Below are 19026 nucleotides of genomic sequence, written 5' to 3' on the forward strand. Positions count from 1 at the left end.
AAGCCTGGCTTGTAGATAAATCATCATAATAGCCATCATAATAGTGTGTTTAGTATGTCAAGTTTTTCAATGTATTATCTCAACCCTCCAGCAATTCATATAATGTAGGTACTGTTATAGCTCAGTGATAAGGAAACTGAGACCCAGAGTAATAATTTGTCCAGAGTCACAACTCAGAAGTAGATGAGAAACCAGGACTCAAACTCAAGCAGTCCAACGGCCTAGTATATACTCTAATCACTGCTTCTAGAAGCTAGGAGAAGATGGAATTCATCTTCTGGCCACAGGTGCTCCCTCAGGGGAGGAGAGGGAACTCAGGCTCTTTAGAGGTGGGGATACATTCAGATGACTGGAGAGGTGACTGTGATGAATCCAGCCTAAAAGCTGTACCCGGCTCTCACAAAAATCCTGGGGCTGCAAAGCAAGGACTGTGCTGGAAGGACTTTGTGTTCAAATTCCAGGCATGGCCCAAGTGGGAGTCCTTGAAAGATTTCCTCTTAGGAAGTTCTCCCTCTAGTCATTCCTGCTGCTTGGTCATCCCAGCCCTGAAGCCCAGGCCCTCCCAGGGAGAGCTTAACAGTGGTTTTTCAGACTGCACTTCTTGTCCCTCTGCCTTGGCCCTAAATCCATGCTCCTAGTCTAACTCCTGCCATGTCCCTTTCTAAAAGGTCTGTGCTGGGGGGGGGATCACATCCACGATGCAAGGCCAATGTAGAGCAAAACGATTTTAGTGCATGTGCCTGGGTGCAGGAGGGCTGAGCCGAAAAGGGGTCAGCCCCAAATAACAGTTGGGGTGTAGGTTATATACTCTACTTGTAGCTTCCAGCAGTGCCTGCTGACGTACTCTGCCTGGGCCCCAAGTTGGGGCTTGCTGTGTCTGGAAGAGAGAGTCAGGAGCCCAGAGATATACAGACAGAGGGGCGTATTGGAAGGACTGTTGTGAGGACCATCAAGGCTTTGCAGCTGCAAGCCAAGATTCCTGGGCAGAGGTGGGGATACATTCAGCATCTATCGCAACATCACAAATCTAGGAAGAAGCTTAGAGCCCATCAAGCCAAGGTGATTTCTCAAATGTCAATAATGGTAAGGATAAACCAGTGTGTTTTGCCGGCCACTACTGTAAAAATATTTTTTTTAATTGTTATTCCTACTGAACACAAGGCACACAAACATTTCCTAAGGCTAATTCCAAATGCATTCACATGTTTTGAGAACAAAGCAAGTGCAAGGGGCTCTGATCACAGAAGAGCCTGAGTTCCCTCTCCTCCCCTGAGGGAGCACCTGTGGCCAGTAAGTCCTCTTCCTTCACGGAGTGTGGGCTTGGGCACCTGTGCTCCAGGGTCTTCTTAGCTGTCATCCCCTGGGACAGAGGCACTCATCCATGGCAAACCATTGTCTCTGCCAAGCGCCTCCAGCCAGTCTTTAAACCCTTAGGACAGATAGCTTCCCTTCTGGCTCAGTGCTTTAATTCTTCAGGCCTCAGAGAAATTCCCAGGATTCTAACAGCTTTCCTTTAAAATTTTTTTATTTTAGAGAGAGAGGCAGGGAGAGAGAAAGAGAGACATCGATTTGTTGTTTCACTTATTTATGCAGTCATTCCTTGATTCTTTTTTTTTTTTTTTTTTTTTTTTTTATCATCACCGGAGGACATTTTCCCATTTTTTTGTTCAGGTAGAGTGGGAGGGAGAGAGAGGAACAGAGAGAGAGAGAGAAACATCGACGTGAAAGGGACACATCGAGTGGCTGCCACCCGCACAACCGACCAGGGCCAGGGACATACTGCAACCGAGGTATGCTCCCTTAGTGGGAACCGAACCCGGGTCTCTCCGGACCGCAGGCCGACGCTCTAACCGCTGAGCCAAACTGGCCAGGGCTCCTTGATTCTTATATATTGCCCTGACCAAGGTTCAAACCCACAACCTTGGCGTATCAGGGCAGCACTCTAACCAACAGGACTACCCAGCCAGGGCCAGGACTGTAACAGTGTTCAAGCAGCCAACTATCTGGGTAAATAGTGACAAAAACTCAGGCTAGGATAATCAGTGGTCACAGTTCTATTACCCTCTACTGTCCCTTAAAACAACAAAGGCCTCTCTGAGCCTTCCCTTCCATTTGTTTTTGCCACAGAAGAGTATCTCCCTTATCAAGTACCAAACATGAAGTGAAAGACCCGATTTAGAATCACAGTGGGGCAAACCAAGTCTTGGCTGAGCAGAAGGAGGGGCGGCTGCCATTCAGCCCACAGGCCTCCCTGTCAAGACACCACATGTCTTTACTTGTTAAACATCTTGCAAACACTGCCTGATGTTCAGGTCTCCCAGGTGTCAGAAGGAGAGGATTTCTGCTTCGGAGAGGGAGTGAGCCCAGATGATCGTGGCTCAGGCTGCAAGACTCTGAGTGTCTAGGAAAGAAAGCAGTGCTTCAAGGAGGGACAAGGGGCTGTTCCAGCCCTCTCCAGTCCCTCTCTGAAGATAAACACAGATGGAACTGCTACTACTGGAAAGGAAAAAGGAGAGTTCAGCTACAGGCTGTGACTTCCTAGGCCTCCCGTGACAGCACCCCCCACCTCCACCCCATCTCAGCTTTAACGTCAAAACCCAGCTTCAGACTAGTGTCTGGCCCAGCCACAGTACAAGCCCTTCTCTCTGGATTATGGAACTCATTCAGTCTCTGAGAGGAAACCACCAGGGCTGCTATAGACCCTCTGTCTCCAGACCCTGCATGTGCTAACTGTGATGATGAAAATGCGCAAAGCCAGGCAATAAGCAAACCTTTTTTTTTTAATCCTCACCAGAGGACATTTTTCCATTTTTTGTTCAGAGTGGGAGGGAGAGAGAAACATCGACGTGAAAGGGACACATCGAGTGGCTGCCTCCTGCACGACCCAACCAGGGCCGGGGACAAACTGCAACCGAGGTATGTGCCCTTAGCGGGAACCGAACCCGGGTCTCTCTGGACCGCAGACCAACGCTCTAACCACTGAGCAAAAACAGCCAGACAAGCAAACCTTTTTGACTCTTCTTTCCTTCACATAAAACTGTCTTCCTAGAGTTTACATTTTCTTTGGATTAAATTCTAAGTACAAAACAGGTAGAAATGTGTTATATGGGAACAATGTGTGTTATGTTGGGGAGGTTAGTGGCGTGCTAGTCCAGGATCTCTGAGAAGCAGTTGCCAGGACAGGATTTGCAGGAAGTGTATTTGGGGAAATGCCTGAGACCGGAAACAGGGTGGGAATAAGACAAGGTTGGCACAGCAAGTGTGACCTAGGTGAGGATGGGGGAAGGGTGGGTGGGCGGAAGCATCTTAGGCTGTAGTACATTTCTGAGGGATATTCAGCGAGGCTGTTGGGGAATCCTCGAGCCAAAATCACCCCTCAGAGAAGTTCCTGGTCTCCCACCGGGCTTGCCTTTGTATCCTTGATGCAGGGCTACCAAGTCATGGTGGACAGCCCATGGGCACCGTCTAAATGCTATGAGGGGTTTCAGAGTGACCAGCTGGGGCCCTTGGTCCCTCAGCTGCATGAGATCCTTGGACATATTCTCTTGGCCGCCACGAGTACATTCCATGCATTTGTCAGAATGTTCTTAGGTTGGCAAGAGCGACTGCTTCCTCAGGAAAGCTGTGAATGGCACCTGTCAGCCAACAGCAAAATGGCCACTATTCCTGTTAAGGATTTTGCCGTGGGTAGAGCAGGGTTGCTGATGGCTGTTAAACTTCTGACTGCAATGGAGGAAAATGCCTGCCTCCCAGAGGTGACAACAGGAGCCAGCTCAGGGGTGTCCAGCCTAAGAAACACGAACAAGGAAGAACAACCATCAGAAACCCTCATGAGTTCCTCAGAGGTCAAACATGGAGTTACACGCCCTGGCCAGCTTGGCTCAGACCAGAGAGTCCCGGGTTTGGTTTCCGCTAGGGGCACATACCACAAAAAACAAACAAACAAACAAACAAACAAACATGGAGTTACATATGATCTAGCAACTGCACTCCTAGGTGTATACCCAAGAGAAATTAAAGCATACGTCCAGACAAAAACTCGTACACAAATGTTTATAGCAGCATTATTCCCAATAACCAAAGGGGGAAACAACCCAAATGTTCATCAAAATGTGTTATTATCTCCATACAATGATATGTCATTCAGCCATAAAAAGGAATTAAGTACTGATACATGCTACATGGATGAACCTTGAAAACGTTCAGTGAAAGAAGTCAGACACGAAAGGTGACATGTCGTATGACTTCATGTATATGAAATGTCCAGAATAGGTAAATCTACAGAGACAGAAAAATTAGTGGTTGCCTAGCGCTGGGGGTTGAGGGTGATAAAGAGGAATGTGGGGTTTCTCGATGAGGTGATGAAATATTCTAAAACTGACTGTGGTGATGGTGTCACAGTTCTGTGACTATACTAAAACCATTAAGTTGTGCACTTGAAAAGGGTAAAGTGGATGGCATGTGAATTATATTTCAATAAAGATTTTTAAAACTGTTTTAAAATTATTTTTAATGTTTTTATTGATTTTTTAGAGAGAGACAGAAACATTGATGTGAGAGAACATCAATCGGCTGCCTCCTGCACACCCCCCACTGGGGATCGAGCCTGCAACCCAGGCATGTGCCCTGAACAGGAATCGAACCGGGACCTCTCAGGCCATGGGACGACGCTCAATCCAGTGAGCCACACCGGCCAGACAGTTTTTTAAATTATTTTTTTAAAAAAACAAAAACAAAAACCCACATGAGCTTAGCCACTGAAGGCCGTTGCGCAGTGGCAGGGAAGTGGGTGTGGGTGGGGAGCTTGAGCTCAGGAAACAGGGTCTGCTTTCAGCGCCAGTCCTGATGCTGCTCTAAATCTCCCCGACGGTTCCCGGGGTGAGCCTCAGGGCTGTGACTGGGCCAGCACGCCTGGTTCTTGCTAGCCAACGGACAGACATGGAGGACGGAAGAAGAAAAGGCTTTGATGGAGGCAGGGACAGAAGCGGACTGTGAAGTCTGGACACAGCCCCACACTCTGTGGGCACCTCACATCTCCTTCCCGGACAAGTGACGAGGTCCTGGCTCCTAGGTCCCATTTCTGATTTGAGATGTGATCCTGGTCCAGAGCCCTCCCCTGCTATAAACAAATCTCCCTGATCTGTGTATTGGGACCCTCCCCAACCCCAGGATCTTGGAGGGAGATAACAGAAACCGGGCCTTATTGCCACAGCCTGGACCAGGCAGGTGCCTCGCCCCAGGCAGCTTCTAAATCCTTCTGGAGATGTATCCCCTTGAGCTAACATGGTCCACTGCTAAAGTAAGGGTGGGAGGGTGAATGATTTGAGCTAGCCATCACTAGAGAAAAATAAAAGTTCTCATGCCCAAGGAGAGACTGTCCTGTTGCCATGACAACGGGTAACCACCCCACATTTTAAACTGTTTAATCATTGACAACTCATCTCCTTTGAACTGAACAATGACAGTTTGCTTCAGTGGGCACGCTTCTGTAAACCAGCCAACCAGCAACAGCCACACTCTGCTTCATCAACCAATCCCCAGACTCCTTCCTCTGAGCGTGCCCATTGCTGACCTTCACAGTTCCCAGCACCTTACAGAACACCTTCCTGATCCACTCAAAGAGATTGCACCTAACAGGCATTGCTCTGCCTTCCTTAAGTAATAGGTTCCGCTTTTTGTTTCAGATATTGAGAGGCGGTCTTTTCCTAAGACAAACTCATATTCTGGAGTATTGCTTTCCTGCAAGTTATTTATCCCCACGACTAGGGCTACGGCTAGCCTCCACAGTATCCTTGGTGAATTAGAAAAAGGCCAACCTTTCTTCTAGACAAGGCCTAGGGAGAACTGGATTTCATTTGAGGGGAGGTGGGAGGGCTGCAATGCACTAAACTGAAAGATGACATTTCCCAGCCCTGTCTGTGGCTCAATTCACCCAAATTACTAATTTCTGGCCGATCAGATTTAAGTGAAACTGGCTTAAAGGGAGATGACTTGGCTGGGCTGTGAGCCTTTTGGCCCTTCCTTCCTTCCTTCTTACTGAGTCTGGGCATCAGCCTGGATTGTGAATGTGATGGTTGGAGCTCCTGCAGCCCATCTTTGGAGCATGAGGGGACACTGAGGATGGAAGTCACACAGCATGGACAGTGAAGCAGACAAGGAGAGGAAGCCCAGGATTCTGAAGACTGTGGAGCCACCATGCCAGCCTGGACTTCCCCTCTACCTTCCTATTTCCTGAATATTAAAGAATTCGCCCTGTGTGTTTAAGCCACTGTAGTCAGGTCTCTGATCCAGCTGCTGAACATGACTCCTTACCAATACAGAGGTCCTGACTAGAATGGGGGAGGGGGGTTGAAGTGGTAAGTGAAGAAAGTTTAATGTGGGGGTAAGAATAAGTTTTGGGGCAACAGGATGCCAGGTTACAGGTGGGTAAAAGGGTGGACTCCACCTTGGGGACAGTCTCCGCCTTTGAACAGGGCACATTTGCCTTTCCCAGATTCCAGTCCTTTTCACACTGGGAAGGAAACACGCTTCCTCTTTAGCATATCGGGCCGTTTGTTCGCCCCCCCAGACTCACTCTAGGAAGCCAGCTGTTGTGCTCAAAGCTCTTCTTTGGCCAAGTGGAACGCTAATGCCCCAGAAGCTGAGGGACACGCGGTCGTCTGCAGCAGCGATGGGCCAGGCACATCGCTAGCATTCTGCATGCATTCTTTCATTTTAGCCTCAGAACAGCAGCCCCGTTTTTAGACAAGGAGATGGTTCAGAGGCTTCAGCCACCTGCCCCTGGTCACACCTAAGATGTGGCCTCAGTGGCAGGCTTGCCTAAGTCCAGAGTATGGGCTTTAACACAACTGGAGGAGTTAGGGAAACCCTCTGGAGCAGCTGCCTACGCCGCCTGGGTCATGATGGGCTGCCCGGGGTGATAAAGGCCTGCTCCCTCCCCCAGAGCTTGGGCACCCAGACCACCCACTTCCTCTTTGGTGCAGGAGGCTAGGCCTCAACTTCCCTTTCCTCCTGCCCAGTGTCATAACAGATTACAGCCCACTGACCTAAAAATGGCCTTCCTGCTCCTCTTGGGCTCAGTGCTCTGGGTGTAGCACTCCCCTGTCTCCTCCACATGAGACTTACAGACGGTTTTAAGAGCAATGCTACAGAAGGGGCCCTGGGCTGAGAGATGGATCTCCTGGCTCTGCCCAGTGACTGACTGGGAGACCTTAGAGGGAATCACTGAATCCCTACCTGTAAAATGAGGACATTCACTCTGTCCTCCACACTTAGATCATAGGTGAGAAGGTGTTTTGAATTTTTTTTTTTTATCCTCACCTGAGGACATTTTTCCATTTTTTGTTCAGATATAGTGGGAGGGAGGGAGAGGAGAGAGAGCGAGAGAGAGAGAGAGAGAGAGAGAGAGAGAGAGAAACATCAACGTGAAAGGGATACATCGAGTGGCTGCCACCCACACAACCCAATCAGGGCCGGGGACAAACTGCAACCGAGGTATGCACCCCTAACAGAACCCGAATCTCTCTGGACCGCAGGCCGATGCTCCAACCACTAAGCCAAACCGGCCAGGGCGGTGTTTTGGATCTTAAGAAGAGTTTTTTAGATAATAATTAGCTCACACTCAGTGTCTGCTCACTATGTGCCGAGCCGTGTGCTAATAAGCATTTTACATGTATTATGTTACTTAGTTCCCATAAACCCTATGGATAGGCTTCTTATTTCCATTTTACAGATGAGGAAAACTGAGGCTCAGAGAGGACTGTGACTTGCTCCAGGTCACACAGCAAGTGGTAGTCCAGATTGGATTCTAACCCAGAGAGTATAACCACAGGACCCATCCTATACATGTGAGTGGTCCTCATTAGCCATATGTAATGTGACTAATCGTGGAGGTAGCTAATGCTTCCGAGTGGAAGATGTTGCTGGAATTCAGCATTAGGGAGGTTGGTTCTTCACCAAAAAGGTGAACCCTGGAGTTGGGAGAGTCTGTGCTCAGGCTATCTGGATGCCTCTTGTTCTCTCACCACATGCCACCTGGAGGAGGCTCTGAACAGTTATCTTAGGATGGAGGGTCAGCAGATAACCGGTGGTTCTCCAATGCCCGTTCCAGACTGGTGGTTCACCCAGGGGCTCTAACCAGTTGTGATGCAGACTCACTTGGAGGCCAGCAGGTGTCTGCTGCTTAGGGAAAGGATGGGAAAGCTGTCACCGCCATAGGCCTCTTCATCTCCCCATCTGATTTGCAAAATCCCAGCCTGCCTAGTTGGTATTGCTGTCTCTCTGGAGGGTTTTACCGTTAACTGGTTGTTTGTAGAGCTCCCTCTGGTGGCAAAGTTGCATGACTGCATCCTCTTCACGAGGTACCACTAACATTTTTGGAGTCCTGCATATTTTGGCGTGCACGCGCGCGCGCGCGCGCTCCCACATACACACACTTTCATATTGAATCCTCAGAGTAGCTCAGTGGATTCAGTGTTATCATCACTGCTTTTAAGAATATGTACTGAACACTCAGAGAAGCTAAACCCTTGCTCAGTGTCTTGCAGTAAAGTTCAAACTTGAACCCAGCACTTCCTCTGCTTTCTTTCAGCAACTTTCCCCACATCTAGACCTCTGGGCCATGAATGCCAGCTTGCTTACAACAGTTTCCAAACTTGGCTTCCTCTTCCTCCACAGGCCACCAGTTCCCATTTTCAGCCTCAGCCAGGCCTCAGACTGTGTCCCAGGAGTGGGGCCCGAGAGAGGGTGGAGATGTTGACACCTGCGGCTGGCGGTGCAGGCTTCTGAGTCAGCGCCGGGCTGTCTTCCCTGCAGTGACCCTTTCTCACATCAACCATCTTTATGCTCTCTCTGCTCTATGTGTGAGGACCACTCTTTATTCTTAGTAAGCCAATAAGGACACAAATTATGAGTACAAGGCTCAGTGAATTATCACACAGTGAATATGTCCATGTAAACTCCCTTCTGATAAAAAAAAAAAAAAATAGAATATTACCACACTCATTGCAACTACTCTCAGTGTTACCACCATGGTAACTGCTATCCTGTCTTCTAATATTGTAGATTACTTATGCCTGGTTTTGAACTTCATCTAGAATCGTGCAATATGTACTTTATTGGGTCTGGAGTCATTCAACTTAAATTATACCTGCTGTGGGATTGGCAGTCATCATTGCTGTATACAGCTGAATACTATAGTATTCCATTTTATCTACTTGCCACAGTTTAGCTATTTATCTCGTGCACCGAAAGGTTGCTGGTTTGATTCTCAGTCGGGGCACATGCCTGGGTTGTGGGCTTGATCCCTGGTAGGGGGCATGCAGGAGGCAGCCAATCGATGTTTTGCTCTCACATCCATGTTTCTCTCTCTCTCTCTCTCTTTCTCCCTCTCATTATTTTGGCAAATAATAGTGTTTGAAAAAAACCCTGTCACACCCTGCCCGGTTTGGCTCAGCGGTTAGAACATCAGCCTGCGGTCCAGAGAGACCCAGGTTCGGTTCCCGCTAAGGGCACGTACTTTGGTTGCAGTTTGTCCCTGGCCCTCGTTGGGTCGTGCGGGTGGCAGCCACTCGATGTGTCCCTTTCACATCGATGTTTCTCTCTCTCTCTCTCTCCCACTCTATCTGAACAAAATATGGAAAAATGTCCTCAGGTGAGGATTAAAAAACAAACAAACAAAAAAACCCTGTTACCACTCATTCTCGCTATTGCTTTATAGAAAAAAAGCACATTTGAACACCAGTACCTTTTTACTGTATTTATTTTATTGCAGTGAAAGTACTGACCAGCATGTGACCTGTGATCTAGATGACCCCTCAGGTGCCTGCTTCCAGCACCAATGGTTCTACTTAGATGAAGTTCAGTATTGTAGTATCGTGAATTTTACTCCTTTCTTCCCTTTACTTCCCACTCCCAGCTCCTTGGTTCTTAAACCAAGACTCAATTTTTTGGCACTTCTTAACTCCCTCAAAAGTGTATATTTTGAGCTTTCAGTTTCTAGCTATGAAGTGAAAGACTATCTCAGTTTGGCTAAATAAAGACTAATTACAAGCATTAGTATTTACCTTTATTCTTGAATTTTTATAATTTGTGCCCTGTTTTAATCTCTCTTCTCTCCACAACACACTGTATACTCATTCATTCATTCAGCAGTAATTTGTTGGGTGCCTACTAAGGGCAAGGCACTTTTCTAGGTGCTGAGAATGAAAGTGACAAAGACAAAATTCCTGTTGTGGAATTTATATTGTGGAGAGGATGCTAGGAGTCTATGTTCTTCATACGCTCCCCAGAGATCAGCTGCAACCAGTTGTGAGAATCTTTGTTGCACAAGGGGTGTTTTGGTCTGTTCAAGCTGCTAGAACAAAGTACCACAGGCTGGGTAGTTTATGTGTGTGTTACATGCCATTTAGTTGACTCTGACTCTGACTCCTGGTGAACCTATGAACGATATGCACAAAGTCCTGCCCTCAATAGCCCTGTTCAGCTTTTGTAGATTTGTGCCTATGGCTTCTTTTATGCAGTTAGTTCATCTCATGTTTGGTCTTCCTTTTTTTCTACTGCTTTCTTTTTTTTTTTTTTTATCCTCACCCGAGGACATTTTTTCTATTTTTTGTTCAGATAGAGTGTGGGGGGGAGAGAGAGAGAGAGAGAGAAACATCGACGTGAAAGGGACACGTCGAGTGGTTGCCACCCACACGACCCAACCAGGGCCGGGGACAAACTGCAACCGAGGTACGTGCCCTTAGCGGGAACCGAACCCGGGTCTCTCAGGGCCGCAGGCCGACGCTCTAACCGCTGCTGCTTTCTATTTTCCCCAGCATTATTGTATTTCCCCAAAACTCTGCATTCTCAGGATGTGCCCAAAGTAGTACATCTTAAGTTTTGACATTTCTTTGTAGCTCGTAAACAATAGAAATATATTTCTTACAGTTCCGGCAACTGGAAGTCTGAGATCAGGGTGCCAGCATGGTTGGGTAAGGACCTATTTCCCAGTCATAGCCATTGCCTTCTCACTGTGTTTCACGGTGGAAAGGGGGTAGGGATCTCTCTGGAATCTCTTTTATAAGGCACCAATTCCATTCATGAGAAGGGTTCTACCCTCATGACTTAAGCACCTTCCAAATATCCCACTTCCTAATACTGTTATTTTGGGGAGTTAGGATTTCAACATATGAATTTGGTGGAGACACAAACTTTTAGATCATAGTGTTATCAGTGGAAGTGGAGTTCTTGGGGTGCCATAGGGAAAACAATGTCCTGAGGGCCCCATGGGAGAATGGGGTATCATGGGTTTTACAGAAAGCTTTATTAATGGTGTAAAATTAAGGGAGTTTCCCTCCAAGGTCCCATCTCCATCAGTCCTGCCATGGAAAGAGTCCAGTCTTGTCTTTAGCAGGGCTAGAATTAAAGCCACAGCCCAGAGCCTCTGCCCCATATTAAAGCACAGTCCAGTCGAGCATTTGGCTAGCTTAGGTTGTGTTCCCAGCTGCAGTCCATTGTGTGTGTGGTCCCCACGGCCACGGGCCATGAGGCTACTTACAGCCACATGGCAGGCGAGTGTGGGTCATGGAACAAGAGAGAACTGAGGGAGAACCAGAAGGTAAGAGCCCAAAAGCCAACAAGAAAGAGAAAACTCTTTGTATAAAGATTTTTATTTATTTATTTTTGGTTAATCCTCACCTAAGGATATTTTTTCCATTGATTCTTAGAGAGAGTGGAGAGAGAGGGAGGAAGAGAGGAAGTGAGAGAAACATCGATGTGAGAGAGACATGTTGATTTTTTGCCTCCCCCATGCACCTGGACTGGGGCAAGGATTCAAACCTGCAACCCAGATACGTGCCCTTGACTGGGAATTGAACTTGCAACACTTTGGTCTATGGGGCCAACACTCTACCCAGTGAGCCAAACTGACCAGACCTGTATGGGGATTTAAAAAAATTTTTTTTTCCTTTATTGATTTTAAAGAGAGAGGAAGTGAGAATGAGAGAGAACATCGATTGGCTGCTTCCTGCATGCCCCACACTGGGGATTGGGCCCACAACCTGGGCATGTGCCCTGACTGGGAATCAAACCGGTGACCTCTTGGTGCATGGGCCAATGCTCAACCACTGAGCCACACCAGTGCGACTGTATGAGGATTTTAACCTTCCAAGATTTCACGTGCTTGCAGTGGCTTCACCCTACTAGCCAACCCATTATTCACCAGGCTAGACTGACAGGCAAGCACCTTCCCTAAGTCACCCAGACTTCGCTGCACATTCGCCCATTTCCAACTTTGTTTGATCCCTTCCCCCAGTGATTTGTAAGAAATGGACTTGTTGTTCCCTGGGGAGTGTGAAGTTGTAGTTTCCTGGTGAAGCTGCTCAGATGACCATGCCTTATAATGTCTGGCCTGCCCTTTGCTCTCTTCCTACTACTAATATTAATGACTAGCTAATTATGATAATAACAATAGCAAGGGGGAAATTTCACATTGTATCAAGTGAAAGAAGCTGGATGCAAAAATTTTGTTGACTTCTGGTTCATTGAGAACAGCGATTTTCAGCCTTTTTCACCTCATGGAATACATAAACTAATTACTAAAATTCTGCAGCACACCAAAAAAATGTTATATTTTTCTGCCAATCTGATAGAATAAGTAAACTTTTTTTTTTAATCCTCACTTGAGAATATTTTTTCTATTTATCATCAGATAGAGTGGGAGGTGGGGAGAGGGAAGAGAAAGAGAAATACTGTCATGAGAGAGACACATCAACTGGTTGCCTCCTGCACAACCGGACCAGAGCTGGAGTCGAACCGCAACTGAAGTATGAGCTGTTGACTGGAATCGAATCTGTGACTCATTGGTCTATGGGCTGATGCTCTAACCGCTGAGCCAAACCGGCCAGGGCAGAATAGGTATACATCTGATTCATTCACACTGGATGGTTATTGTGTTGGCTGTTGTCGTTTTTTTTTATTTGACAATCTAAGGTCAGTACCCCTGGCTAAATAGTCAAGTGTTGCATGCTTTAAAAATTCTTACAGCACACCAAGGTTTCTCTTATGGCATACCAGTGTGCCATGGTTGAAAATCACTGATTTAGAAGATTGACTTTTGAAGTGTCTTATTAATGGGAGCTTAAAAAAAAAAAAAGTTGTAAAATGAATATTTAAAGCCTAATGAGTCAAAACCCACCAGGATCAAGTCTTAGTCTGACAAAATCAGATTTATTGACTTTAAGCGAGGGAGAGAATGCCTTCAAAGAGAGGGGAGGGAAGCGTCTTTTGTAAGGTTAAAGGATTTGGGGGGAGAGTTACAGGGGATTGAGAATGAGCTCTAGATTGGTTGCTGGTTCTGAAGTGGAATTAGAAGAAGAGATTGACAAGAATGGATTGAGTGCTGTTCTTCAGGTAAGGATAGCTTAGCCACTGAGTATCCCCAGTAATAAGTAAACATAGCTAAGCAGGTTTAGAGCATCACTCACTGTTTTTACCTCTTTTCAGCCAAACTGATTTTTACTCTTTCAGGTTTGGCCAGGTTTTGACTCTTCCAAATAAATGCATTTTTATACTTAACTTTTGAAATTGTATTAAAAATTAATATAAATATAGGTTCGTTAAAGAAAAATTTTTTTTCCTTTATTGACTTTTAAAGGGAGAGGAAGAGAGATAGAAACATGGATGAGAGAGAAAATTGATTGGCCACCTCCTGCATGCCCCCCACTGGGGATGGGGGAGCATGTGCCCCCACCAGGAACTGGCGATGTCTTGGTGCAGGGTCCACGCTCAGCCACTGAGCCACACCAGCCAGGCTAGGTGTGTTTTTTCATCTGCAAAGGAATTCCAGTTTGATGTGGCGCACTCCTGAGAAACCATGGCCATGGAGTAGGAGCCCAGGGGCTCCCGAGCAACCCAACTCCCGCCCCAGCGAGGAACTCCTCTGAGCGCCCAGGAATCTTGAGCCGGGAGGTCACGTAAAACCGGATGTTGACTGTTTTGCTATGGTAACGGTCGCAAGCCCGGAAGTGGCGCCAGAGGAAAAGGAAGTGAAGCGCCGAGAACCCACGTGGGTTCTCCGCGTGTTTCTGCGTCCCTGACAGCCGGTCCTTTAAATTTAGTAGACATGGGTCGTTCCGGGAAGCTGCCCTCCGGTGTCTCCGCCAAGTTGAAGCGCTGGAAGAAAGGCCATAGCAGCGACAGCAACCCCGCCAGCTGCCGCCACCGCCAGGCCGCACGCAGCCGCTTCTTCAGCCGGCCGTCAGGTAGCAGAGTCAGACCGGGCACGGCCGGCGGCGGGGCTCTGGGCACCTGGGTCCTGGGCCAGCCGGGCATTAGGCCTGTCATCTCTTGGACTGTTGGATCTGGAGCCTGCTGTAAAGGGCCACCCTCCCTATTAACAGACGCGTAAACTGAGTCCGCAGTAGGGAAATGACTTGTCTGAGGGTGTCAGAGTTGGGACTCGTGGCAATAATTAGCCTGGTGGCTCTTTCAGAGCGCTTTCGCCTTCATTTATTTTCCAGGCCCCTCAGTGCAGGCCCCAGCCCATACCCACCGGCGCTTATGCCATCAGGACAGGGAAGCAGAAACCTTTTTTAAAAAAATTTTTCTTTTTTGATTTTTAGAAGAAAGGAGAGGGAGAGGGAGATAGGAACATCAGTGAGACACAACAATGATTGGCCGCCTCCTGCATGCCCCGCACTGGGGATTGGGCCCACAACCCAGGCATGTGCCCTGACTGGGAATCGAACCGGAGACCTCTTGGTGCATGGGTCAATGCTCAACCACTGAGCCACACCTGCCAGGCCCTTTCTGGGTTTTCTAAGTTGAGGTGTACAGTGGGCTGATGAGGAAGACCGCGTTGAGAATTCAGCCATTTGAGTTGGGGGGCCTGGACCCCACTGGTTTGTTTCGTAGAGGTGGTTCTTTTTCTCCTCACCAAAGGGCCTTATTTTGTGCCTCTGGATTTCAGGAAAGAGCGACCTGACAGTTGATGCACTGAAGTTGCATAATGAGCTGCAGTCAGGGTCCCTGCACCTGGGCAAAAGCGAAGCTCCGGAGGCGACTATGGAAGAAGAGGAGGTGTTGGCTCTCACGGAGAAGTCCTCCGCCACCTTCCTGAGCGGCCTCTCCGACTGCACCAATGTCACCTTCAGCAAAGTGCAGCGCTTCTGGGAGTCCAACTCGGCTGCCCACAAGGAGGTATCTGGGAGGATCAGGAGGGCGTGAGATAGTGAAGAGGGACCAGACTCATGCTTTTTATTTTCTTGCTGTCTGGTGACAGCAGCTGGGATTTCTGAATGATGCGTCACCTCTCCTACCCTTTGTGTCCATACTTATTACTTATCCTGTGGCACGTTCCATGTTCTGCTTTGTCTGACAGCATTTCCCCGGCTCAAGTGTGAAGTCCTTTACGGTAGAAATATTTTTCAAACAATTTTTACTTCAACTGTACTGACACAGGACTTTTTACATAGAATATTTTCAAGAAACATTTGTCGTGCCCTGGCCGGTTTGGCTCAGTGGTTAGAGTGTCGGCCTGCGGTCCAGAGAGACCTGGGTTTGGTTCCCGCTAAGGGCACGTACCTCGGTTGCAGTTTGTCCCCAGCCCTGGTTGGTTGTGCGGGTGGCAGCCACTCGATGTGTCCCTTTCATGGGACACATGTTTCTCTCTCTCTCTTCCTCTCTCTCCCTCCCACTCTATCTGAACAAAAAAATGGAAAAATGTCCTTGGGTGAGGATAAAAAAAAAAAAAAGAAACATTTGTCGAGTAAATTCATGCCTACTAACCTGTTGGAAAATTTTTTTTTTTTTTTATCCTCACCCGAGGACATTTTTGCATGTCAGATAGAGCAGGACGGAGAGAGGGAGGAAGAGAGAGAGAGAAACATCCATGCGAGAGAGACACATCAACTGGTTGTCACCCACACAACCCACACAACCCCCACCGGTGCCGGGGACAAACTGCAACCAAGGTACGTGCCCTTAGCAGGAACTAAACCCAGGTCTCTCTGGACCACAGGCCAAGGCTCTAACCGCTGAGCCAAACCGGCCAGAGTGGAAAATGTTTTATGTAACAATTAAATTTGCTGCTTTTAGTTTATATTTTTAAATTATGTATATTTATATTTTTTCATTGTTTATTTATTTTTATTATTTACTTATTTGGGGTTGGGAGAGGGGGAGGGGAAGGGAGAGAAAGCTCACCCTGGGGAAAGAAGAGGAGGGAGAAGAACAGGACCCTGCTTCAAAGAGAGAACCAAACCGCTTTTTTTATTGTTTAAATGAAAACTGTCAGCCAGTCTAGGGAGACACTGCACCTTTCCCATCCCATTTTTCTTCCCCCCAGGACGTTACCTTTGCCTTTCCCTCTCCCAAGCTCCAAGGGCCCTTCTTTTGCTTCTGTCATTTTTTTCCTGAGCCTAAGCAACCCAGCTGGCTCACTTCTACTACCTCTGTAATTTTCTATGTAAACTTTCTCTGATAATTAGAAACAAAAAGAAAATGTCGAAATTATAAATGGTACCAAAGTGATGTGAGTAGAATGAAATGTGAAAGCTGTACTTCATGGCAGCTGCGGTTAATGGATCATTGTATATCTACCTGGGCTCCTGTCCAACGGACATGTAATACAAGTTATAAACATGATGTAAAATTTTCTAGTGGCCATGCTTTAAAAAAAGTAGAGAGAGAGAGAAACATAATCAGTTGCCTCCCATATGTGTGCCGACCTAGGTATGTGCCCTGAGATTGAACTCGAAACCTAGGTATGTGCCCTGACCAGGAATTAAACCTCTAATCTTTTTTTTAATCCTCACCTGAGGACATTTTTGCATATATCTTCAGATAGAGCAGGAGGGAGAGAGGGAGGAAGAGAGAGAGAGAAACATTGACGTGAAAGAGACACATCGACTGGTTGCCACCCACACGACCCCAAACAGGGCCGAGAACAAACTGTAACCGAGGTACATGCCCTTAGTGGGAATCGAACCCAAGACTCTCTGGTCCTCAGGCCGACGCTCTAACCCCTGAGCCAAACCGGCCAGGGCGAACCTACAGTCTTTTGATGTATAGGACAATGCTCCAACCAACTGAACCACCCGGCCAGGAAATTAATCTTCATAATGTATTTAATTTTACTTGATATACTGAAAATATCATTTCATTATATAATCAATATTAAAAAATTAGATGTTTTACATTACTTTTTATCATAGTAAGTCTTCAAAATCTAGTGTGTATTTTACCTTAACATCTCCTTTTGGATGCTATATCTTTGTTGGAAGTACTTGATTTGTATTTAGAGTTCATAAAACTTACAGTTGCAAAAGTAGGTTCATTATATCCAAGTTGTTCTAAATCTGTTTTCCAATAACTGGATCAAATATTTATTTTTACATTTAATTAATTTAAAATTTTAAATTAAAGACTCATTTCTTCCGTCACACTAGCCACATTTCAGATGCACAATAACTTCTTGTCAACATTGCTGTTCTAGACTTTTTTGTATAGTCTTATCTATATTTTGTTTAGGTTTACTGAAGCATGATTATATTTTATATGCAGTGTTCTTCAACTTTTTCCCCTACTGGACAATATTTCTATGTTAATGTACATAGTTGTTCCTTATGTTTTTCAATAGTAACAAGGTACTTGAGTCTATCATTATTTATTAAATAATAATAGTATTGCCCTGGCAGGTTTGGCTTAGCTGTTAGAGCATTGGCCCGCAGACCAAAGAGTTGCAGGTTTGATTCTGGTCAAGAGCATGTACATCGGTTGCGGTTTGGTCCCCAGCCCTGGTTGGAGTCGTGTGGGAGGCAGCCAATCAATGTGTCTCTCTCACATTGATGTTTCTCTCTTTCTCTCTCTCTCTCCCCCTTCCTCCCACTCTATCTGAAGATAAATAGAAAAATATCCTTGGGTGAGGACTAAAAAAAATAATAATAACAATAATAGTATAATATTAATTCCCTATTGGTGGCTGCTTGGTTCAGTTCCACTTTGTTGTTGCGGTGAACATACTTGTTACATAAATGATTGCACATTTGTGCAGGTATTTCTATAACCTAGAAATGGTGGAATGCTATGTTCTGAACTTCCTCTGTGCTAGGCTGTGAGTGCTGCTCATCTCGTCAATCTCTGGGCTACCAGAAGATTCGTTTGTGAAGGAGCAAGGGAAAGAGGTTACTGTTGGGTGTGGTTAGGTCTATAATAGATGTCATAGGTGCCTTCTTCCTGCGCAGATCTGTGCTGTTCTGGCTGCTGTCACAGAGGTGATTCGCTCCCAGGGAGGGAAGGAGACGGAGACTGAGTACTTTGCAGCACTGGTGAGTGGGTGTGACTTGGGGGTGGGTGTTCAGAGCAGTAGGTTATTCAGACTGTAGAGAGAAGACAGGTGCCCCTGGCATGTAGGGAGCAAAGGACAGCCTTGAAGAGGTGAATACTTCAGTCGTTCTCCAGTGGCTTGGTAAGGCTGGTGGTATTTGCTGCATCATTCATGTAAAACAAAAATCCACTGCTCTGGTTATATCCCCTTGATCTATGAAGCTGAACAAGGCCCAGAGAATCCTCTAGAAAAATGCTTTTCAAAGTGTGGTCTGGGGGTTCCCCAAGACCCTTTGGCTAGGTCAAAATTATTTCCATAATAATCCTAGAGCATCATTTCTCCCTTTCACTCTCATTCTCTCATGAGTGTGTCATGGAGTTTTCCAGAAGTTATTTGATGTCTGATGATACTTTGTAAAAAAAATTGTTATTGATTTTTAGAGAGGGAGAGGGAGAGGGGGAGGGAGAGAAACATTGACATGAGAGTGAAATAGCCATCCGCTGCCTCCTGCACGCCCCCTACTGGGGATCGAGCTGACAACCCGGGCATGTGCCCTGACCGGGAATTAAACTGGGACCTCTCAGTCCATGAGATGACACTCAAGCCCCTGAGCCACACTGGCTGGGCTTATTTTTTTATTTCTTGGTTAATCCTGAGGATTTTTTTTCATTGATTTTTAGAGAGAGTGGAAGGGAGGGGGTGGGGAGAAAGAGAAGCAT

At 46.7% G+C, this 19026-nt stretch overlaps 1 protein-coding gene across 1 annotated transcript in view; it reads left to right on the forward strand.

Moving 5' to 3' along the window:
• The first annotated feature begins 14076 nt into the window (after positions 1-14076).
• RRP12 (ribosomal RNA processing 12 homolog) overlaps positions 14077-19026 on the forward strand; it is a 32394-nt gene continuing 27444 nt past the window's right edge. The window contains exons 1-3 of the mRNA XM_036265251.1: positions 14077-14243; positions 14951-15180; positions 18225-18308. Coding sequence (XP_036121144.1) covers positions 14105-14243; positions 14951-15180; positions 18225-18308 — 453 coding nt within the window. The 5' untranslated portion in view covers positions 14077-14104. The remainder of the gene's footprint in view (positions 14244-14950; positions 15181-18224; positions 18309-19026) is intronic.

This window comes from Molossus molossus, unplaced genomic scaffold (assembly GCF_014108415.1).
Source record: "Molossus molossus isolate mMolMol1 unplaced genomic scaffold, mMolMol1.p scaffold_m16_p_17, whole genome shotgun sequence".
Classification (NCBI taxonomy): domain Eukaryota; kingdom Metazoa; phylum Chordata; class Mammalia; order Chiroptera; family Molossidae; genus Molossus; species Molossus molossus.